Below are 25464 nucleotides of genomic sequence, written 5' to 3'. Positions count from 1 at the left end.
TTTAAAGATCTTAATTTCATCACACACTCTCAGGGGTGGAAGGGACACTCTGTCAGTCATTTTGAAGGAGGCAGACACAGATGCAATAGATGCCTATCCTATCCTACCCCATCCTATCTTATCTTATCCTATCCTATCCTATCCTATCCTAAAATAATAATTATAATAAATAATGATAATAATAGTTTAATGCCAGATTACTTTAAATACATGGCTGATATTGTTTTGAGAAGGAATGAGTGAACATTTTACAATATTTATCATCATGGTTTATCCCAGTTGGTAGTCCCTGTATGTTGTATATGTTCGTAGGATGAGGGTTCAGGCCATGCCGAGACCTTAACAAGTGAGGAAGAGCACTTTTCAGAACACTGATGTGTGAGTTAAATGCATGTCCCCACTCACATCTCTATGGTGTCTAGAAATAAATTAGAAAAAAGTTTTGGTGTTAGTTTTCAAGGATTTCAGATGACCCTGATATTTCTACCTCATCCTCATTTCATTTGAGGTGAGTGGAATTTAATTTGCAACAGAAGTATTAGAGTTTACAGTATGTCTTGAGTGTGGTGTCTTGAAAATGATTGTTTTGTGTTTGCTGTTGTAGAAGTACAGCACATATTATCACCTTATAAAGATGTGGTCAGCAAATAGTTGCTTATTTGCACATCAATTACATACAGAGCAGCATTAGAGCATTCTTGTCTCTGTTCCATGTGCAGTCTCTTTTTCTTTTTTTTTAATTTGCATTTCATTTCTGTATTGAATGTTTTGGTGTTTTAATGTAGGTTATTTTTCTACTGTTTTTATAGTGATGAACATGAAGTAGTTGTGTTAGTTAGTTGTTGCTGAGGAAAAGAAGTATACGTGTGATATTTTCTAATATGGCTCCCAGTTTTGTTTCTTCAATTTAAGATGATGTTGATCTATCTGGAGGAAATTAATGTAAATGCATGTGGTAGATGCACATCTAGGTGGAGGAAGAGGCAGCCCAAAAGAGAAGAAAAAGATCATTCTACTAGTAGATGATGTTGAACTTATTTGCAAGAAGATGGATGGCAATTTTTGTATAAACAGCATTTGCAATTTATCACAATATTGCAATATATCAAAGTCCCAGTTTGTGAGCCTGATGTGTGCAACTGTCCTAATGTCATTTTCAACAGTGTTTAACTATAATCAATAAATGAACAAACATAAAAAAAAGGCTTTTATGTATTTCTTGGCCTTTTCTGTTCTATTTCACCAAATCTTTTGTTTTCTGTGGTAACATTTTTCGGTCCGTTTCATGATCCAACCATCAGAGCAAGCAGAATGCTGTGCAGCCCCCCCTGCCTTTGTGGGTTGAGCTTAATAAAAAGTTTTGGCTCCAAACAAGGACAAAAACTGTAAATTTTAATAAAGGAAACAAATTAAAAGAAAGGTGCCATTATTTTTGCGTATTTATTGTTCTATTACTAATACTATCTTATTATTATGAATCTGTTATTATGGCACATTCCTGCCTCCATACATTTTGCTCTATTTCCTATTCAAAGTCTTTCTTAATAACAATAATCTTTATGGAAAAGAAAGATGAGTGATCATTTACAGAAGATCAAAAATCAGTGTCACAACTCTTCTCCTTCTCTCCCTTTTCTTCTTCCTGGAGCACAGAATGGAACACCTTTCCATCAGGCTGCTTGACCCATTTCAGCTTGACGTCTTTACTCAGGCCGTGAGCCATCAGTCTCTGGTTAAACTGAGGAGTACAAAGATTCTTTATTATTCTCCCATTGATTGAAATGTGTTTTCTAGCTCATTAGTACATTTTATTGTCTTGCTTTCAACAGTTTGGGAACACTTATAAGGAAGCTCAATGACAAGATCAATGAAACTTTAAAATTCAACTTCAAATCCACAGAAAAAGAACAAATTCAACATTCAGACAAGGACAGTCAAAACAGTCAGGAGGTTATGTTCTAGGATCTCTGCAGATAGCGTTCATCACCACAAAGAGAACATGATGGAGATCTTTGAGATTTCCAGAAACCAATGAGCGCCACTGTATTAAGCTGAATGCTTCATTATTTATCTGTTAGTATTTCCAAAGCTTTAAATGCTTTAAACTCAAACGTCAATACCTTCTGCAGGATGCCTTCCTTCAGCTCTTCCATGTCCACAGAGGAGTCAGTTTTCTTCAGTACAACCCGCACCACCTGCTTCCTCACCTGGGGAGCTGTTATATATAAGGGAAAAATAATCATAGAGTTTCTGTGAATATTGAATACTATAATAATAATTTGGTAACAACTGACAGTAACCAAATGAGAACTCACCACTGTAACATACAAAGCTGTGTGCGTTGTCGCAATCCTGGCGAACCCATTTGCCATGACGTGAAGCAGCACAAGACTTTTGGCATGTTAGAGGTAGTGCACTGGGATCCCAGTTACTGAATGACAGTGAGCTCCCATCTGACCATGTCCATGCGTCTCTGTGGAGGCCGATCCATTTGGAGTCCATGATCATGCTCTGTACCTGGAAATTCTCAGCTTGGTTCCTCACACTGGCCAGGTCGCTGTAGTGCTTCCTGCAGTAGCTCTGAGCCCCCTCCCACGTTAGGGCTTGGAGCACAGGGACCAAGCTTGATGAAGTGTGCGCTGCTCCTACTGTGCCTGAAAATATTTTAATGGTGTTGAAATCAATGAGTCTGATTCTGAATATCAATATCTGAACAATGCTACTTTTAAGAGTATTTGGTCATACTGTAATGTAATTTATTCAAAGTATCTGGTCCCCCACCCTGTACCAACCAAAAAACAAAGGTTCATAGAGGCAGAGGAGGTTGCTCTCTATTTTTAAGGGGCAAGAGGGAGATTAAGATATAAAAAAGAGTAACTGGTTGAAAAAAAAATTCTCTCTTCTTATGAAAAAAATCCATTATTGAAATTCTGATTAAAATGCTTCAACAGTGACAGCAGACAGGAGGCCAAAGGGCAGTCTGTGTGAAGTGGTGGTGGGGTGCAGAGGAGGAGGGGCTTGTGCTGTCCTCCTTAGGACGGGATCTCTTAAATCTGTTTAATCTACTTCATTTTTTTCATGCCAATCTGTTACTTGCCAAAATGTGCAAAATCATGCTCCAACAGAGGACGGCCTCCCAAACCAATCAAAAATCAGGATACAATATTGACATCACATTGGTCCAGTGATATATTTACTATTGGCCTACTATTATTGTGTTTATCATCATAATTATTTTTTGATTCACTTCTTTTGTGTTTCTTTCTGTCTTTTGTTTTGTTTTTGTTCTATAGCACTTTGGACCAACTATCCATCCATTCACTGTTTATACCACTTATCCTTCGTGGGGGGCCAATCCCAGCTGACACTGGGCGAGAGGTGGAGTACACTCAGGGCTGACACATTGCATGTATGGGCAATTTAGAGTCACCAGTTAGTCACCAATTAGCCTTACCTGCATGTCTTTGGACTGTAGGAGGAAGCCAGAGTACCTGGGGAGAACATGCAGGCCCCAGGTAGAACGGCCACTGGAAAGGGCCCAGATTGAAACGTGGAACCTTCTTGCTTTGGGGTAACAGATTTTATGTGATCTGATTTGGAGCAGCATGGTGGTGTGGTGGTTGGCACTGCTGCATCACAGCACCAAGGTTCGAGGTTTGAATCTGTTGAATCTGCTTTGAAACTGGGCAGTTTGCATGTTCTCCCTGTGCTTGCGTCCGCTCTCTCCAGCTTCCTCCCACAGACCAAAGATATGCAGGTTAGGTTAAATGGTGATTGTGCTGGTGTGTGTGTGTGTGTGTGTGTGTGTGTGTGTGTGAGATCACTGGGTCCAGCATCTCACACACTCCTGTATCTGAGCATGATCACATTGTCATGTGAGAATGTTAGCTTGACATTAGCATTTAGCTCAAAGCTCTGTTGTGTGTACAGACTACCAGAGTTGCTACTGTGATCCCTCTTACCGTTGTAGCAAACAAACACGAAATTCTGCGTGCACAGCTGATCCGTCCATTCACCATTTTGACTCATTGCCGCACAAAGTTTGCATTGTTCCTGGCCGCCATTGGGCTCTCCAGGAGCCCACATCCTGAACTCAGCCTCTCCTTCACCATAGTGGTTCTGGCTTTCCAGAGACCACCTCCATGCATCACCATCAGTGTGCAGTCCAATCCAGACGGAGCCATAGCTGCCTACAAGGTCATTGAGCTGGACCAAGTCCTGCTCAGTATGTACAGAGGCCAAGTCAGTGTAGTTTCCCCTGCAGTATCTCTGAGCTTCAGTCCAGGTCTTTTCCTCTTCAACAAGGATGTAGAGACAAGAAAAACGTGCAGGTAGGAAACAAAGACCTGTGGTTATGATAAAGATAATCATTTTAAAACCTTTAGTGATAAACTCACTTTATACAGTTTGTGCCTCCTCACAGACAGCTGACTGTGTGACATATCATGGTGTAACTCATTAGATGTAAAGTGTTTCTTCAGTATGACAGACCTTTGGATCACACTTTATCTCACACTCAGCAAGAGCTGTACGTTAAGTTAAAATATGTAACACATTTTCTAGTCTGCATGCTCACTTTATACTCAACTCTTCCATGACTGAAAAAGGTTTGAGGAAAAATGACTTATACTGACCTGATAAAACAGTCACAATAATTGCAGACCCTTCCATGGTGTACCAACAGACAGCCGGCTTGCACCTTGAATTGAGTATGTGTGTGTTATTTTCTGTGGCTTAGGAAATATTCAGGTCCTTAAGTAAAAGTTGCAGTACTACACTGTAGAAATACTCATGACACATAGCGAGTATTATTACTTAAGCGTAAGAACTCATACAGTAATTCAGAAAAATGTCCCCTGTGTGTTTTATTATATATATATTTTTTATTTGACATATATCATTTGATTATTATATTGGACTGTTGGATCTAATTTTATCTATTGTATGAATTCGTATTTAGATTCTACACTATATATAAAAATATATTTAAGTAGGTGTGTCTCTCTTGTATTTCTTATTGTAATAAAAATCCAATGTTCCAAAAACTTAAACTCAGACAAAACTGAAAAAATGAAACCATAATCTGCAATATAAGTACACAATTCTGAGATTTTCTTCACGGTTGAAAGCATGATACATTCTCTTGGAGTTACAATCATCAAAATTCTATGAGAATCTTAACAACAAAAAGTTAGGGATATTCGACTTTCAGGTGAAATTTATGGAAAATGTAAAAAGTGAATGCTACAGTGATATTATATCATGAAAGTAGGGCATTTAAGTAGAAGCATGCAATGGTAATTTCTTCATCTTAAACAATTTATTGAAAGAAAAGCTAACAACAGTGGTGGGTATACCACAACAAAACATTTTCAGTGTCTCAATAAATTGGGATGTGGCCAAAGGACGTCCACCCCTCTCCTTTCTGTGACTCTTCCAGTCTCTGTATCACTGTTAGAACCTCCTGATGACACTCTGTGACCCTCTAAGCTCAGTGAACACCTCCGTCTGAGGACTTCCTGTTTGAAGCCTCGTAATGGCGAGGTGCTGCTGATCAATAGTTAGGTGTCGTCTTGGTCTCATGATGTCACAATGTGAACAGCATGATGAGGAGGACTGTTTAAATACCAACTCTAACTGAAGCAGGAAATGTATTGGTGGATTCAGGGATCAAACCTGTTGTGAATGTTGCTGTTAAGCTTCTTGTTAGAGAACAGCAACTTGTGCAAAAAGTACTGAAACACTGAACAGTTGGACATGTGCATTCAAAGGTTTAGAGAAGGTCACATTAAGTTCACCTGGAAAGGTTAGAATGCATTTTAGGTTCATCCTGAAATTTCACCTGAAAGCTGAATATCCCTAACTTTTTGTGAGTAGTGTACATTGAAGTATACAAATTAAAAAGTTAAAATTGAATTTCACTCCCAATATCTCTGATAACCAATGTTCTATGACAAAGTCTTCTCCAACAATCCCCGAAAGCATGGCTCAATGAGTAATCTGTGAAAAAACTCATGTCTGAATGAAAACAACCAATCAGAGCCAGGAGGAATGTGGAACACACTGCTTGTGCTCATGGTACACAGCGCCCCTCCTCTACGCAAGCTCTCATGCTCTTGCAGCAGCTTCTGCAAAGACAGTGGCAGAGAAACAACCACAACAATGAAAAAAACATGTTATCTCAGGGTATGTGGGGTATAGTTCCTGTTTGGTTCTCATTCTGGGGACACGCAGGAGGTGGAAGCGCCAGGGGGGGCATGATATACTGATTGTTGTGGCGAGCAGCAGCCTGGCTGTTCATACCAGAAGTTCATTTCTCTGTGGCGATCATGAAGCTCCTCTGCTCCTCTGATCTTTTCTTATCACACATGGAGTTTATCAATAACCTCATGAATTTAGAATGTAAAGCCCCCACCTGTCTGTCTGTCTGTCTGTCTGTCTGTCGGTCTGTCGGTCTGTCTCTCTTGCTCTCTGTTTAGAAAGAACTGACAAATATGTGGAACACGTCCATAATTTAAAAAAACAAAATTGCAGCTGTGATACTAGTCTATTTCTGATAGATATAGTGGATGGGATTTTGAAATTCCATCATGTGGAGGAAAACAATCTCCTGCCCACTGTCTGGAGCTCTGTGGCTGGCTTGCCATCTGCAGTGTTACAGCTGTGCACCCCATTGTAAACCTGGCCTCTTCAGTTGCTGTGGTTAGCCTGTGCGTGCATGGTAGCTTTCTCTCAGGTGGGGGGCTTTGGGGGCAGAGGAGGGAGGGGGAGAGATATGGAACTTGCTCTCTTTGAAATTCTGAATCCTTTCTTTTCTTAATGTTACCAACAGCTGCTTTACGACAGTACCTTTAAAAAGATGTTTAGTTGCATATACTATATACATTTTGCATTGGACTGAATTAACTTGTTTAAGGAATACATTTATTGATAATTTATCATTCATTCATTCATTCAGTCATTAACAGTTTCTGTCCCTCTATTAATTTGACCTCATGCTTGTCTATGTTGCTGCAATGAGCATTAAGTTGGCACAATGTACGTTTTCATCCTTTGAAAACAATTAAATGAGAATGGGCAGAGTGGCATGGTGATGCACTGTCACCTACCAGCAAGAGGAATCTACCAGCCAGCCCTCTAAGGATAAGGGGATTGTGTTTCAAGCTCTATGGTGTGGGGCAAATGCTTGAGTGATAAGATGATATCATTTCCAGTCTGGCCCCCTCCACCTTTAGACAATGTAAAACCTTCCCTTTCCATGTCCTTTTCCATTCCATGATTTTTTTTTTTATAATATTTTTTTTTTTTTATTGGTACTGGGGTTATTGGTACTGTAGAGAAAAAGAATAACAGCTTTGGCAGCTACTAAATAAACTAAACAGATACTAAATGCTCTCACAAACATCTGTAGCTACAAGGTCTAACTGAACAAATAGTAAACAATTTGCCACATTTGTTCTTACCTGAAATAAATGTCAGTGTCTCAGTGTCAGACAGTTGAAACAAATATTTGAAGGACGGATGCCTCCCTCTGGTTTTGTAAAAGTTGTGTATTCTCAGCGAGTCTGATCAGTGCAGTGCTCTGACTTCAAAGAAATGTGTCTTTGGAGCTGCACATCCTACTATATTAGCATGTGGAGAATGCCACACACACACACACACACACACACACACACACACACGGGGGACAACAAAGAGTTAGTCATCCCAGCAGAGTTATGGTGACTGCAGCACATGCAAATCAATCAGTCAAACATGACCAATGTTCCAATGATAATTGGAACATGACTGATAATGAATGCTAGGACTAGTAATGAAAGATAAGACCACGAATGATTAGATTTGGATGGACCACACACACAATATACAATGAAATAATTGAGACCTTTCAGCCCCTAAGAGCAAGTTTCCTCAGCTTTTTCATTCTAAGCATTCCTACATGAAGCCAAAATAATCCGCCACAGTTGGAACAGTATTGTTTACGTCACTCTGTGTCCTTCATACTGTTTGGACGTACTATCGTGCACTAATTACAGTTTAGCAATGCCTCAGTTAAAACGTGGTGACAGGCCCACACAGTCAGAATTTTTTACTATTAATCTCGTATTAATAATAACTTAGGGTGTCTTGTGTTTTTCCAAGCGTCAGCTGTGATTGCTGCTTTTTTTTGTCATGAATATTTTATGCTGTAGAGTAAAAAATAGATTGTACCCTCATGATTAGATAACAATGTGGCCCTCTCATCAGTTCAGTTAATATTCAGCTCCAGCAATTAATAAAACAATCATTACACTTAATACATATGTATCCATAAAAACCATATGAAGGTGCTCCATAATGCGTGTCTCTCTGGTGGCTTTATCTTGAAATAAATGTCACTTGCTTTGTATCCAGCAGCTGAAACAAATATTCTGTCTAAGAATTGGTGCCTCTCTCTCTCTGGTTGTAGAAAGTGTTTACTTTGCAGAAATAATTAGTTTACTTTGGAGGTGCATATCAAGGTATGTGATATCAGTCATCACAGTATGTTTAGCTGTTGGCTTGTAGACTGCTTGAAGAATTTGGAACGCTTGAAGGGATCTTGGAGAACTTTCCTGATTCATACAAATACTCGTCAGGTTTTCTTGTGAAAACATCCATGCAAATATTTCCTAAAAATACGGTTTGTAAATTGTTACCAGAGAGTTTGTCATTCATCATGATTTAAATATGAACATATCACTATGATAGATAGCATTACTAGTGGCTGTGTGGCTCAGCCAAACACTACACACTGTGTTGTACTTGTTTGTAATGGGGACAAACTGAAAACTTCATCGCAGACACACTCATGTGGTTAGACATGCTAACACACACACACACACACACACCAAGTGTATTGTACAGCACAAGTTTTAAACCATTTCAAGTTCTTAAAATTGATGTTACTGACCATAAACATAAAATATCCTATCCTTCTATCCATTTAAATTATGTTAAATCTCTTTCATGTACGGACCTGCACGTACCTCTAGATAATGAACTGTATGTGCATTTGCATGGAGTGCAGTGTATTCGGTCTTCTTATTTGTTTATTATTAAAACATGTAATAGAACAAAGCGTCTGAGCTTCACCAGTCTGTGTCCACTGCTGCTGATACCTCTCTCTCTCCTGCAATATACACTACTCACAAAAAGTTAGGGATATTCGACTTTCAGGTGAAATTTATGGAAAATGTAAAAAGTGAATGCTACAGTGATATTATATCATGAAAGTAGGGCATTTAAGTAGAAGCATGCAATGGTCATTTCTTCATTTTAAACAATTTATTGAAAGAAAATCTAACAACAGTGGTGGGTATACCACAACAAAACATTTTCATTGTCTCAATAAATCGGGAAAACTTCATCGCAGACACACTCACGTGGTTAGACATGCTAACACACACACACACACACACACACACCAAGTGTATTGTACAGCACAAGTTTTAAACCATTTCAAGTTCTTAAAATTGATGTTACTGACCATAAACATAAAATATCCTATCCTTCTATCCATTTAAATTATGTTAAATCTCTTTCATGTACGGACCTGCACGTACCTCTAGATAATGAACTGTATGTGCATTTGCATGGAGTGCAGTGTATTCGGTCTTCTTATTTGTTTATTATTCAAAAATGTAATAGACCAAAGCGTCTGAGCTTCACCAGTCTGTGTGTTTGCACGAACGTCAGACTGGACGACGTCAGTTTTTTTTTCAACAATTCTATCCTGGCAAATGCTTCCCTCCACTGAAAAACAGATAGACTGGTGTACCACCAGATAGCAGCAGATCACCATGAATGTTCCCGTGGATCCTTTTCCAGTTTAAGTTAAAAACATGTCAGATGATGTGTGTTTACTTGTACCCCTGAAGGGCTTTAAGAAATAGACCACCAGACTATACTGAGTGCCAAACCACTGACATACTGTGCAGTGGATCTAATCACCATGTAACATGACTGATTACAATACTGGACTCCAGGTGGGGTGTGATCGATTTATAGGTACTTATTCAAATTAGATATGTTTACGGCCTTACTGATTGGGCAAGGTATTGTCCATCACCATCAGTACATCAATGAACTTCTAGATATATTTGTATATTATGCTCACAGCCTTACCCAAATACATTCACTGCAGTTGAGGCAATCATTTCATAATGTTGTGATGTAGCACATGGAAAATGTGCACTAGGAGAAAGAAAAGCAGTTCCCATCTGATCTGAAGAACTTTGAAGTCTTACAACTATGAAATCCAGACTAAACTATATCTGCTGGTGAAATTTTCCCTCTCCACAGCCACATGTGAATACAAATAGGGTGTTAGAGTGAATTCACACCAAATGTTTGTTGATGAAAAAGACAGTATACATAGATTTGATCTCAGAACATCAAATCATCCACTATTATATCAGTCAGGCGTAATAGTGGATGATTCAGGCATTGTCAAATCTAGAAACTTCTGCTCTTTCATCAGTGTGCAATATATCATTTATATGTTATTGCAGAATGACAACCAGCAGAGGTAAATATTTCTTTCAAAATCTAACTTTTAGCCTGGTTTTTCCCATTGTGTGAGTAGATACTAGAGGCGAAAAGAAGTAAGAGCGTATGGAACTCTATAAGAAAATGTCCCCACTTCTCACTTGATTTGTTACCTCAGTAAACATTTCCCTAAAGGGTTTATGGGCTTAATTGCTAGTTTGAAGCTTTCTTCAAGTGTCCCATTTAGAGTAAAACGGACAATAAAGTAGATCATGCCTAATCCTAACCAATCAGAGGTGGCATGATTCACAGAATAAACAGCTTTAGTACAAACCAGTAGGTGACGTCACGGTGGCTACGTCCACCTCTTATATACAGTCTATGGGCACCTGCCCTTACATTGTGGTGAGGGCATGTTAACTAATAACAATCGGCCACAGATCAATTCACGATCAAGTCAGATTCATCCTTCAGCACAGTTTAGAGCAGATTTGACCAAAAATGTTAAAAAAAAAAAAGAAATATATTGAGAAATGTTGAGAATGGTGCTACATGAGGTCCATCGTGTCATTAAAGATCCTGCCATGCAGTTATGCCTTTCCCACCATTCCCCCTTTCCAACAATTTCCCTCACCCACTCATGCACCTGCCTACCATTTCACCTATCAGCCTGAACTGTACATATACCGGCCCATCTTCATTCACTCCCTGCCAGATCACCTAGCTTTCCCGCATTTGTTTCTTGCCTACGTAACCCTCGCCTGATCCTCACATTGAAGCTTCTCTGCCTGACCACCATCAGGATGAGTTTGCCCATTGTCCTGATCTTGACACTTGTCTGCTTCTGACCTTAGTAAACATGGACTTCTACGATAACCTATCTTGTGTCATGCTTTTAGGTGCGAATTTATCCTGCTCTGAGCCATTACATTTTTAAACATTCAATGTGACATTCCTTTGTGTTAGGAATGGATTCCTTTGTGTGCATGGCAAATACAGCACTGTCAAGGCCAAGGAAAGTCATTGCAAATAAAGTGTGTTTGGTTAAGGTTAGGCAACTACAGCGTTTGGTTAAGGTTAGGGAAAGATTATTGTTCTCTCTTCTTTTTTTAAAACCCTGAAAAAGATGTCAGTCAGTGTGAAAAACAAGTCAGTCAGTCACCCTGAACTTTGCATCCTTACTATCCACTTTTCTATTTAAAGGGCTGGGATTGGATCCACCCCACTTGCGGCCCTTAAGGATAAGTGGTATAGACAATGGATGGATGAATGGGTGTTCCTTTATTGAAGCCTATCCACCTATGTTCAATCAGATTCAACGTTTAGACTTCACAAAAAATCTTGGATTATACTTCAATATCAAAAAAAGTGTACAAAGAATCATCTAAACAGAAGTTGCTGTATCATCCGATCCTTAATGTCAGATAGTAAGTGTGTCTGATTCGAGTCAGGGCCATTTTCTCCAGACAAAGAATCTCCACAGAAATGCATTTAAAACTGAAAGAGCACTCCCAGGGCTACCTTGACATTTCACATTTTAGACTGTTCTTTGTCTTCACTAGGCACCTGTCATAAAGCATACTGATTGAAAAGGGCCTTTTTTGGCTACCTTTAATGTGAATAACGGAATGCCAATCCACATTTTGATAGATGCTGGGCACGGGCGAATAACAGACAAAACCCAAAATGTCAAGTCATCCTTTCAATTTGCGTCTTTTTGTGTGTTATCAAGCTTGACACTCTGAAGCCCTAAACAATCTCACATTGGAACATTGGAATGACTGTCTCAGTGACAAAAGTTATTAAGAAAGGACTTTTGATAAAAAGTTTGAGAAACAAAAGGCATTTAAATGACTTCTATATTAGTCAGTGTGCTTTATGTTACCTCTGTAGTGATGAATTCCCTGTAGAAAAGCCACTTATGAGTTCTACTGGAGCCTTTTACCCACTTTAAGCACCTTGTTTAGTTTTTACAGGCCTTAAATGTACTGTTCAATTGAGAATTAACCACTCTCATTAATGTCCTGTTTGCAGATGTTTTTTCTTTTAATGGAAAGAAAGCTCTCGATAAAACCCACTGTATGCTATCTGCTGAGTGCCAAACTGCAGGAAGGAAGACAGATTTTTTTCTGGGGTTAGTGAAGACCGAACAGAACTAAAAACAGACTCAACGTTTGTCTTACATTTTTGTGGTAGTCATTGATAAATGATGGTCAATGTGGTAGAGTAACAGTGTAAATATTTGGTGACAGCTCATTAGCATGGAAACAGGGAATCAGCTAGACTGGCTCTGTACAAAGGTAACAACATCTGCTGACTGAGTAACACCATATATATTCGTTTAAAAAACAATGTATAAAAATGAAAAGCCACAGTTTTATGGAGGTTTATAGGGTTATATTGGCCAGGAGCAGAAACTTCCTGGAGTCCCTCAAGGAATTTTAAACAGATGAAAGGCTCATTACATTATAATGCCGGCACTCTAATGCCTGACTTTGGTACCAGTTCTATTAAGGCCTATGGAAGCTGCATGGAGAAGCATACAAAAAAAAATCTACTTGTCTAGGTTGTATGTGCTTTGTTGAGGAAATGCCTCAACAAAAGGAAGGGACACACTTGAGAGAATACAATACTGACTGATTTTTCCAAATGTGAGCATTTGATTATTTGCTGTCAATCTCCAAATTATAGCATTATAGTATCTGAAGATAATTATTATAGGCATGCTTTACATGGCTCATGGCAAGTCAAATTAAAATGCTCACACTGGCAAATAAAAACAGTTAAGGATAAATATTGTTAACAAGTAAATATTGTTAACACATCTGTATCCTTCTTATGCCTTCTCTCTTCCTTTTATTCTGGAGGCTCTGGAGGCTGCTCTATGATAATTGACAGGGATAGTAATAGCTAATGTTATGGAATTATCACATATTTGGATGAAATTTTTACAAACCTCATCTGAGTATTAATGAATTAAATAGACTATAAATGAACCCTTAGCTACAAAAACAACAAATATTAACAGAAACATTTAGAAAGTTTTTAACAATGAACTTGATCATCAGAATATAATGCAAAGCCCTTGGATTCTCGCATGTGTCATAACTGTAAAACAAGACCAGTGTGTTTTATAGAAAATGAGAGTGGGCCCTGAGGCAAAAGAAACTAAATTCCTCCTTTTTTTAAGGCCCAGACTGAAACAGTATAAAAGTCCCTCAGGTCATGATGGTTAAGTTTTAGTAGAAATGTAGATGGAGAAATATATTTTTTATAGATGTTTAGCTGATTCTTTTAACTGGTGGGATGCACAATGAATTTATCAGTAAAATAGGAGTCGATCCTCAACTGGCAACATAGGAGATGAAAAGCACATCTATGTTATTTGATGTGGAAGTGGAAATCAAAAGGCAGAAGGGGACATTTGGCTCTGATGAAAGCTGTAGATTACAAAATAGGAAACAGGGGAATTTCAGAATTGTGCTTCAAAGACTAGACTTCAGTTCAAATGAAAAACCGTGTGGAAACTTTTTACTCTGGTGAGTTTGCAAACTTGTATGAAATCATACAAAGGTTGCAATTCAAACTACCCCCCTAACACATTCTCCCCTACAACAGCAAAGAGACATGCTCCAGATCTTTTTTTACTTATTAGTTTTCTCTTTTATGTCTTATGTATTTATTTCAGTATATAGAGTTTTATTTAAATTGATCAGTTATTTAGAGGAAAACCCTCCATATGAACTAAAAAATGACCATCTCAGACATACTGTATCTCCTACTACTACTGTAAATGGTAAATGGTCTGTAATTGTATAGCGCCTTTCTAGTCAAAAAAATGTCAGCTTCAGCTGTACCCTGTGGTTAGTAGTATTTCGCAAACGTATGCTAACATGCTCAGGTAAGATGTTAACATGGTAACCATTATACCTGCTGAGCATCATGTCATTGTGAGTATACTAGCGTGCTCAATCAGCCTATATATACCAATGAAATATAGAGGACATGGCCTCAGTGTCTTCAGTGAGGCTGCACAGAGACACTGTGTAGAGTCTTACAGGTATTTGTTTATGTACATGCAACCTTGTAGTCCTTTTTTCAAAGTCTCCTTGTGAAGTCCGCAGACACACTGCTGTCGGACGTTGTTCAATAATTCACATCCAGCGTCCTTCCTCTGCACAGACTTTTCTTCTCTCATCAAAGCTGATGTGAAAAAAATGTGGTCTCATCCTGCTGTTTCTGTCCGTCTGACATCACTTAATAGGGTTCAGGGTGCACATCATTTGCAATGTAGTGGCATATGCAGAGTCTAGCCTGTGACCTTTGCTACATCACTCATCTGTCATCCCCTTTTTAAATTCTGAAACGAAAGGCTGATCCACAAAATTTCTGTCTCCGCTCACTGTACACTTGGCATTAAAAGAAAGAAGATCACTGTCTGGATTTTTCCTTTCTGTTGTAAGTCACAGTAACGGCAGGACTCAAGATGGCAATGTTAGTTGTCTGTCAAAGACATGTCTGTCACAGGCATGGATTTGTGTATGGATGGTAGGGACAGCTCCCTGAAGCGTCCCTGCCATTATTTTCACTGATCTCAGATGACCTTGTCGTTTTAACTCCACCACTGTACTGAACTAACAGCAGTCAACTCATATTATGTTTACATTTCAGGCATAAAGGGTTTGCTAGTTTGTGATCATCAAAAACTTGATGATGATCTGCTGATTTACAGAACTGCTTTGTACATGTAGCGGATTTTTTTCCCCCATGTTGGATAATATTGGAATTACCATTTGCATAAATCTGCACTTTGGGAGACCAACAAAGTTAATTTCTTCCATCGCTAAATCTGCAACTACACCTCGGTCCCGTTTTGAAAGGGTTAATCTAGAACCCTGTGACCAGCAGACTACCCACTGCTTTAAACCTTTAGTGTGAAAATCTATCACATCTAAGATTTCGGTTACTGTCTATTGAGATCAAATTAAATATAGAATATCTGTTTAAAATCACAGCAAAAATCCAATTTTGGGCAAGCTGAATAAGTAAATACATACAAGTATTAGTGGGCTGTGCCACTGTGAAGATGGTGTCACAATGGCATGTGGTGCACATAGCTTGAAACTCCCAGCCATGGGACTAATTAAGGAATATCTTATCTTATCTTAATATAACTGTGCTGCAGTGTGTCACTATGTTGTTCTGTGCATGTTTACAAAGCTGCCTTTTAAAATGATTTTAACTCCAACCCAAAAGTGTTGAATATTTAATAAAGAGAGATAATTAAATAAATGATCATACGTATAAATCATGTAAATGAACCAACAATGCTGTGAAATAATTGAAGAACTTATTAAAACTCAGCTCATTAATTCCTAATTAATTGTCATAATAACAGAGTTTTATTGGGTATCATATTTATTTCATTACAGACATTATTCAATGCCCTGTTTTATTTTGGCATTTTCCCAGTGACACACACAGCAAATTCTTCTGAGTCAACCACCTGAGACAGGTGAGGGGGATCAAACCAGTAAATCCTGCCCACTGTTTTTATCCACAACTATTAACACCCAAAATAAACCAGGAAATGCATGAAAACATGAACGAGTTTACTTTGCACAGAATAATGCAAACACTGAACTGCATTTAAAATCATTTCTAGTCAACTGTCTTAAACTGGGGGCAGCATGGTGGTTAGCACTACTGCCTCGCAGCAAGAAGGTTCCAGGCTCAGCCTGGGTCCTTTCTATGGGGAGGTTTCTGTGCTTGCATGGGTGTGAATGTGAGCATAAATGGCTGTCTGTCTCTATGTGTCGGCCCTGTGACTGACTGGCAACCAGTCCTGGGGGTACCACGCGTCTCACCAAATGTCAGCTGTGGTTGCCGACACTCCCCCACGACCCTTGAGGATAAGCGGTATAGACAATGGCTGGATGTCTTAAACTGTCATACACCCACCTTGTATTTACTAATGGTGTTGTGGTGTTCATAATGTATTTCATGTCAGCTTATTTGAGTCCAACAAAGTTGCAAATCAATCAAAATCTCCGTCAATCATGGTTTGAAGTCATTTCACTATATTTGAGCTCTACTAGAAGTATTTCTGGAGCGTTGGAGGATTTTTGCGATAATACAGTTTACTGGGACATTTCTGCTCACATTAATTGTATGAAATATCCAAAATACTGTACTATAATTATACTATAACTATAACAATAGGATTACCATGAAACTTTACACAGGCATTCATCATCCCACCGACTTTGGTGATAATTTTACTTTTCCTCTAAAGCCACTGTCGGTTCAAAATCTTAGTTTGTCCATTACAAATGCAACAAGGTAACAGTTTAAACTAAGATGGTGAATATTAATTCTTTAAACATCATACCTGCTAAACACTGGTGGCTTAGCAGTGATACTTGGCTGATATTCTCATTTAGTACTTGAGTACAGCCTCGCAGAGCCCTGCCTCATCTTGAGTTGTCTGGTAGTAAACTGTCACTATTGCTGGTCACCCCCTTGCAAATACAGACTGCTCTAAAATCCTTTGTGGATGAGCTAACTATCTCAAACGTAAATGCAGCTCCTGTCTAGCACTCTGTCTACGGGGTGAGGATGAATAAAGGCACTCAGACACAGAGAGAGATTCAGGGACACTGAAATATGGTGACTGACTCCAAGCCTTGAACCAATATTCAGAGGAAGAGATGCCACAGTCTCAAGGCTGAAAGCCTGATACATTGTCCTTTCATTCAAATAGATTGATGATTTTTGTGTGTGTTTAATTAAAAAGTGTAAGCTCTGCCTCCTCCTCATGGCTACATTTCCTCAAGTGTGCTTTGAATGATGTCCGTCTACTCCTCCACAGTCTGAACTGTTGGACAGAGAGTGAGAGCAATAATGTAGCTATACATTAAAATATCTATCCATCTAGCAATAACAACTAGAGTCTGTCATTCCTGCAAGTATCAGATGATCATACAAACAAAGAATTAGGGTATTCTTGTCCTCGTGCTCCGTATTTACCTGCCACCACAACATTCACATCATAGACATGTCCAGTCAACAGCACTGCATGTTCTAATGAGAACAATGCAATGCAATGTAAAGTCTGCAGACAGAGCCTGGTGGGAACAGGTGGAGGATCTAATTTGTGCTGTAAAAACCCAGCAGATGTTGAAAAATCTGGCATGTATGTCATCCTCCTTTCCTGTCTCTGTACAGATACAGGCTGTGGAAGGTCATGGGTGACTTAAACTTTGTCTCAGTTGTCCCTCTTAGGAGATAAGGTTGGCATTCTACATTTTTCTGTTTGTCAAACAAATCCCATGAAGACCAAAACGCAGACATAGTGCAAAATTAGTCCCACAGAGCTAAGATGGTCACATATGTTCGCATCGGGGGCTGGATTTACGAAGCTCTGTAGATTTTCACTGTGTCTGCACATTCTTTAGGTCAGATTTGTTCAATATATTCTTAATTATCAGTAGCATATCAAGACCTCTGTCTGCTCCACCAGTCTTCGTGGAAGTGTATTAAATCTGCTTTCTTTCTAATGGCCAGCTGAGGGCGACTCCACTGGCTCCTAAGAGAAGTCAGTTTGTATGGGAGAAATCTTCTCTCTTGACTTATTACCTCAATAAATATTTTCCTAAAGAGTTTATGGTCTCAGTTGCTACTTTCAAGGCTCTTTTCAATATGGTATAATTTTCCTTTTTTTAAATTATGGTCTCATCTAGAGTAAAACAGAAAATAAAGCAGTTTATGCTTTGGGGCAGGACCACCTTGTGACTAACTGAGTAGAGGCAGGTGATGCCTTAATCCAACCAATCAAAGGAGGAGGGAAAAACTCATGCATCACTTCTGGCTCTAAAATCAAAATGCCAATGGCCTTACACCAAGAAGGCAATTTTGAAAATACCAAAACATCAGTCGCACACAAACCAGTAGGTGATGTCACAGTGGCTACTTCCACTTCTTATACACAATCTATGGCCTCGCTCTCTTTTTTAAAATCAGATTTAAAATGAATCCAAAATAGGCAAACAAGAGATTCATGGAAGCATTTAAATTGTGTATTGGTTGGGTTGTTTGGTGAAGATAGGGAAGATTTGACCAATCACACTTGTTTTATCGGGGTACACCCCTACTGGTAACATGCTACAACAATGTAATCTGAGCAAATGATGTAAGGGATTTAATTACAATTTAATAGTGATGGGATGGGATAGTTAATATCAATTTATATTTGGGTGCTTGTTGTTGCAGCACATTTGACAGTTGGGCTTTTATGTAAAATAATGTAGAAAGTAATATAGCTTACTGCTACTTTTGTTTGCTGTTGAGTAATTATTTGAGCTGAAAATCATATTAATTGCTTTTTAATGGGTAATGAGTAATTTGCTATTGACTGCTTTTTCAATCACAACACATTAATATTCTATTATCATAGTCTCACCTTTGTTTTTCTTTTCCACCTCATCATACCACACTGGACTGGGTTGTAGGAAACAAGGTGTATACGTGGTTTGAATTGTGTGTGAGGTGTATATATTCTCCTGTTTATGTGTGGGAAATGGAGTTTGTCGTTTTTTACACACCCTTCAAGCACTGAGTGAATTACAGCAGGAGGCCATTTATAGTAATTACGCCTGAAAAATGTTCTCTGAATCCACAGATCTTGTTTTGTGCAAAGCTAGAGGAGGGATTATGTGTTCTAACTCTGGTGGTGCTTCATGCTGGTGCTCAGATCATACACTGTTTGGCTTGGTTGGTGCACTACCAGTCAGTTTCAAAATGTACACTCAAATTCTATTTAAACTTTCAAAGAATGTACTTTTGTTGCTGCCTGGCTAAAGGTGTGCATCATTCATGGCATTCACAGTTAAATAATGAAAAGGTGGTGACACCAAACCAATCATTTTTCTTGCTGCTTGAACTGATTTGTTGATGTAATGAGCCATGTACCGTTAACCTACAAGAATTCAACTGCAGAAAATGTGCTGAGGGGGGATGCCTGGCTGATGTTAGTACTACTAGTAAAGTTAGGTTGCTAGGATACAATGGCAGGCTGGAGTGAGATGGTGGAGGAGTGGGTGCTGGGTGTGTGTGTGTTGTGTATCAAGAGGAGGGGAGGGGAGGGGAGGGGGGTGGTCGCTACAGAATCAGATGGTACTGCCACTGAATGCTTATTAGACATCTAGGAAAGAGAGAGTGTAACAGAAAGAGGTAGGAAAAGACAAAAATAGGAAGATGAAAAATATGAAGAAGAGGCAGGAGAGGCAGACAGGCACAGAGAGAAAGAGAGAGGAGGAGGAAGGGGGGGTTGTGAAGATTTCTCCTGAGAGGAGAAAGGGAGTATAGGTGAGAGAAGGGAGGTGGGAGAAGAAGAGAGAAAATGTGTGTTTGTGTGTGTGTGTGTGTGTGTGTGTGTGTGTGTGTGTGTGTGTGTGCGAAGCTTAGGGTGTGTGAAAACTCTAGGGAGCGAGGGAGGAAAAGAAATGTAGGAGGAGAGGAGATGAGAAAGCACGAAGCAACTGTGTGAGGCAGATGAAGACTTACTACATAGCCAAAAGTATTTGGACACCTGAACGTTGCACCCGCACTGTTTGTGGTTTGGTGGGTATGAAACAAGGGGCGTGAACGTGCTGCAATAACAACCTGAAACCTCCCTTTAGTTTTAGGCCTCCCACCACATGTTGGAGCCTGGCTGCAGGGACGTACTCCCACTTAGACACAAGAGCTGTAAAAAGGGTGAGCACTGATGCTGTATGTATGTTTATATTGTTTAATGTTCATATCGGATGGTTTGGCAAAATTCTAGGTCACGTTTCTAATGTCCAATGCCAACATTCAACATTCTTTCAACAATACATGTTGATGGCAATTCACCTTGCACACAGTCAGATGAAAAGATCGATCCAGCAAAATGATGTGATTATCAGATATAGATTCAGCTCTCTGGAGCATTTGAGTTAGTTTTGGTTCAGTCTTACTGCTGTTATCAACCTTAGTTTCTACTAAACAGCAGACAGAAACAGTTATTGACTAGCTGATGAACATAGTGGAATATTATAGTCTACTGAACAGCCAGATATTTCCCTCAGGAGTTGGTCAAGCCCACAGCAGCCAAAAGGAAAATGAGTCTTGGACTTACATTCACCAGGTGGACACAAACATGACCCTGATAAAATTATATCTTTGCTTCCTTTCTCCTGGAATTGTGAGGGAGGCTGGGTCCAATCAGTTTTATACCATCTGGAACCGACAATCTGACAAGCATGCCCTCTTCGTGCAGCAGCAGTGGTGAGAAAGGAAAGCAGAGTTTGAGCTTCTCTGTCACGCACTTTTTTCTCAACCCACGACTACTTCCATCTCTTCGTGTGTGCACAGCCGAGTGCAACACCGTTGCCTTCAAGGAGAGACTGTATTAAAGCATGTGCCATTATCCCCATTTTTGTTGTGACTACAAAGATGCAGCCGGTGTTTAAATGACTCCTACAGGTGTTGGATGGGGTTGAGGTTAGGGGGGTTCTGTGCAAGCTACTCAGGTTTTTCTACACCAAATCACACATAAACGAGGATGTGGAGAGGAGAAACCAGACTGTCCACAAAGTTAGAATGAGAATTAAGATAGCCTGAACCATGGACAACAAGCTCAGACCAAAAGTAAAAAAATCATGTGGACAAGGTTGCCTGCATTGTACGAGAGCCATACAGTGACAAACAGACCGAGATCTACATTATTGCTCATCATTTGTGCACAGTATTGTGTCAGAGGAAAAATAAGTGTGAAAGAGATGCAAAGGATGAAAGATACAGATATAGTGAGTGCCAGAGAGAGAGTGATAGAGAGACCAAGAGATAGAGACAGAGAGCGAGTGAACTATCCAGAGAAGCAGCATGCTTCTAACCCGGGGGCAGAGCAGAGTGTGATATTCCCATGGCTACAATTGTGATAGACACCGAAACCAAACCAGTCAGCAGGCTGCTTAACACTCAGCATCAGACCCTCTTTAATCTGACAAAACACAGCCCAGCCAAGAGGTGGATGGATAGATATACACACACGCACGCGTGCGCATGCACAGAGATATACACACAGACCAGCACTGGAAAACAGGCTGGCACCACACACACACACACACACACACACACACACACACACACACACACACACGCACTCCTCTTCGCAGTTACAGCCCTGAATCCAAAATGAGGATAAATATTTGATAAGGAGCGCCTCGTGAGTTGAATTTGCAGACAAATCACGTCGCACACCATGTCCGTGGAAGAAAGCACCACACGCTTCAACAGTGGATTTAGGTCAAATACTGTACAGTGTAGCTTCTTCAGACGACTAGCGTAGACCACTTTGTTTGGCTTCAGACCTTTCTGCCAGGAATACTAAGACAAAACTAATGTCTTATTCAGGGTCATGGAAGGTTGGAACCGGTCCCAAAATCCCTTTACACTACACTCGTCACCAGCCCTAATGGACAATTATAGTTGGGAGTCTCCGGTCCACTTGTTCTCTCACTACTATACATAAGTATTTTACTATCTGTGTCCTTAATGCTGTGGTACCCTGGGACGGTAGGTGCACAGGAGTGGAAAATCTCCCAGCATGCCCCAGGGCAGCAGGTTTATGCACAACAGCCTCTGCTTATGAATGTCTCTATAATCATTACTGGGCTTAGCATTTTGTTCCACAGTGTTCTCACTATTCCTCCACATTATAGTTCAGGCAGTACTAGCAGCAAATATGGTTCGAACATTGTTGTTGTTGTGAGGTTTGGTGACCCACCCACAGATATGAGACCAAAGGTGGTCTGTTGCTAATGATCCTCTGCTATGGGAAACTAATAAAGCTACCTACTGATTAAAAAACGTTCCCAATCCCAAGCTGAGATGAACCTATAAACCTTGTTTATTCAAACGTAAAGGTGCTCTGTTCAAACCGACTGTAGAAATGTGTATTGTGCAATAAAAACTGATTTGCTGCCACCAATAAAAATTTCTCTCCATGTCACTCGTATTGGTCAAAAAAGGTACCTCAGCACTTCCTGACAAAGACATGTCACAGTCTGAGCAGTACTTCTCATGTCTAGGAAACTTAAGCACTTTTGAATGGATTGCCTTGAAATTTTGTACAGACACTCATGGTCACAAAAGAAGAGTCTCTGATTAGTCTAGTGATCTTCTGACATTTCCTCTAACACCACTGGCAGGTTAAGATTTGTGGTGACTGACGATTGCCTTAAAAGTCAGTCATGGTCTTTGTGAATTTTGGTGCCCCCCCCTGAACTTTTCATCTAACACCATCATCAGCAACTCCAATTAGGCCTTCTTTGGTTAATCTTTCTCATAATTTTGCTTCCGAAGGACAATGCGGCTGCACAAAGGCTGTTTTCTTTTTGTTCTCTTCCTTTTCAAGCCTAATTATTTCAGATGATCTTCAATATAATCGACCACAGCACCTGAGCATTCTTTATCTTTATCCAAATCTACTACTTCCACTACTTTAACATGGTAATTAAGTTGTAACCTTGCAATTACGTAGGTGAAAGAACTAAGCCTTGATACATTTTAAAATGCTCACTTAATATTGTCAATTACATTCTGCTATTCTTTTTGTCCACATTATAACACAGTGAATGCTATATGGAATAGTGTATAGGGCTCTTTCAATAACTATTCTATCCACATGTCATCCCTGAACTACAGCAAAGATGATGTGCTTGTTACATCATCTTGGTATCCGGCCATCACACAGAATGAAAGGTCTTCAACCAAACATATAAGCTGAACTTGGATGTATTATTTACTTCGCTGGCAGTCTGAACCAGAACAACCTGACAACCCATCAACATTTCTCAGCCGCAGAGTATGGAGAGCACCTCCAGTCGAAGACATGTCCCAGTTTCATTGTTTTACAGTATTGTACTTTAACACACAGATGGGACATAAGAACCATATCCAGATTCTGTTCCTGTGCTGTAAGTTTATGCACTTATCATGCAAATTAACGCTGCACATGGAAACAAACACAGACAATAAATCAACTTACTGCTGTATCTCACTCTGTTCCTTGAAAACATGTTACCAAAATCATTCTAATGATATATATATATACACTGTTGCCCATAAAGTTGGAATAAAATGTTTTTTACCTCTTCTCATGAAATGATTGTGACAATGTGATTTATTCTTGATAAATAAAGTGTATATCTTCTCAACTTTATTGATCAAACTCTTCCAAACATATCACAGTGAAACTTAAACCACAATGAACCTTTGCAAACTGTGTATTCAGGCTTTAACAAAATTGAGGGTATTGAACAATTATTCCAACTTTATGGGCAACAGTGTATATATGTATATATATATGTTAGGTTAAAGATTCTGTTTTGTAATAACTATGAGTGTGACTCACATTCCAGTTCTGGAGCGATCAGTTACATAATGTGGGTTTTCCTTTGGGTTTATATAGGTAGCCTTCCAGGGCAGCAGTTCTCACCTGGTGCAATGGGACATGGTTATGTAACCTAGACAAAACTTGCTGCTGCCTTGATAAATAGAGGCAGATGTGGCCTGAAATTTTCTCTTTCTCTCGCTGTTTCATATTTGAGTTGCATACTGAGCTTTACTCAATGGCCCCTTAAAATGATCTATCTATCTATCTATCTATCTAGTAAGTAACAAAATGTCTACATGACACCTGATATGGTGATTGTGGTCTTCCACAGGGCTCCATTTCTTGGACCTTTTATATTGATCATCTACATTGATATCTTAGTGACTGCATCTTTATGTGTGCTCGGATGTTGCTGTTTCTTTCTGTTTTCAGGCTTTATGCTAAGCTATGCTAGCTATACACTAGCATCATCATACAGACAATGAAATTCTCAACAAAGTAAATCTGGATATTTCCTAAATTAAAATACACATCATTAGTAGTGTGTATACATGTTTTCATTTTGACCTGCCAACTGATGCGGTCCCATGTTATGCAAAACGCATTTTTTAATGTACTTTCAGCATAAACATGTGTCCCTGGTGTGTCTAGAGATCACCAGACTATGAGAAAAGACCGTCCTCTCTCTTTTTCATCTGCCTCATCTGTCAGCAAATGTGTGAAATTTAGAATTTGCTCCCCTTCTAATGTCATTAGGGGATCTGTTGATCATGTGACCTTCAGCCCTTCAGCATGCTGACTGTTTGAGAACCTCCTCAGAGCCCCCCATTGTTTTTTCCTTACTAACGCCAGCTCCCGCTAACATGAGGATGTGGAAGTTGAGAGCAAAGCAGCAGATTGTTCTTCTCTTCTAAAATGGAGCGTTCAGAAAGAGTCTGACAACAGCTGCAGCAGTCATTGTCTGCTATGAAAAAATTATGTGTTTTTTTAATATTAAACCATGTAAACCTGTTCTAGTAGGACCTCCAGATACTTGAAAAGGAGCAGAATATGGGCCAATCTGAATGAGGTGTGACAGCAGGTTTGACAGCAGGAGTCACTGCGGAATTCGCTCAGGCTCATTCAAATTCAGTCAATCAATCTTTATTCATATAGCACCAGTTCATAACAGCGTTATCTCACAACGCTTTCCATAAAGAGCAGGTCTAGACCAAACTCTTTAACTAAGAGAGAGATTCAAGAATTCAAAATGAAGGATTTAAGAATCCTCACATGAGCAAGCATCAGGTAGATCCACTAGAGCAATAGGTGTGGATGGATCCATAGCTCTGAAACCATAATATTGGTGGCCAAATAGGTCCTAGATACCTATTCTCTTTCTTACTAAATGTCTAATTTTGACTTTTGTTTTGGTGCATCATTCTGCTGTGTTTTTCCGTGTGGGCGGTTCCATAATGTCTCCTTGGTTAAATGTTATTTTTAGCTATGAAGACTACCACTGCTAATGCTCATGATCTAGCCCAGCCTCCATTTGA

At 39.4% G+C, this 25464-nt stretch overlaps 1 protein-coding gene across 1 annotated transcript; it reads right to left on the bottom strand.

The window, feature by feature from the left end:
* Nucleotides 1-1449: 1449 nt before the first annotated feature.
* Nucleotides 1450-4184, bottom strand: LOC139216306 (putative C-type lectin domain family 20 member A). The gene is made up of 4 exons (XM_070847397.1): nt 4085-4184; nt 2316-2654; nt 2121-2215; nt 1450-1738 (listed from the first exon to the last, which is right to left on the bottom strand). The coding sequence occupies exons 1-4, from the start codon at nt 4182-4184 to the stop codon at nt 1595-1597; spliced, it is 678 nt and encodes a 225-aa protein (XP_070703498.1). The 3' UTR covers nt 1450-1594.
* Nucleotides 4185-25464: the final 21280 nt, after the last annotated feature.

The sequence above is a fragment of the Pempheris klunzingeri genome, chromosome 17 (assembly GCF_042242105.1).
Source record: "Pempheris klunzingeri isolate RE-2024b chromosome 17, fPemKlu1.hap1, whole genome shotgun sequence".
NCBI lineage: Eukaryota > Metazoa > Chordata > Actinopteri > Acropomatiformes > Pempheridae > Pempheris > Pempheris klunzingeri.
The sequence above is the reverse complement of the archived record's forward strand: the minus strand, read 5'-3'. Positions and strand labels throughout refer to the sequence as shown.

Coding starts and splice junctions, on each gene's coding strand:
- LOC139216306 (XM_070847397.1), bottom strand. CDS start 4,184: ATGGCTCCGTCTGGATTGGACTGCACACTGATGGTGATGCATGGAGGT. Junction 2,655..4,084: donor GGAGAGGCTGAGTTCAGGAT/GTGGGCTCCTGG, acceptor AAATATTTTCAG/GCACAGTAGGAGCAGCGCAC. Junction 2,216..2,315: donor CAGCTTTGTATGTTACAGTG/GTGAGTTCTCAT, acceptor TATATATAACAG/CTCCCCAGGTGAGGAAGCAG.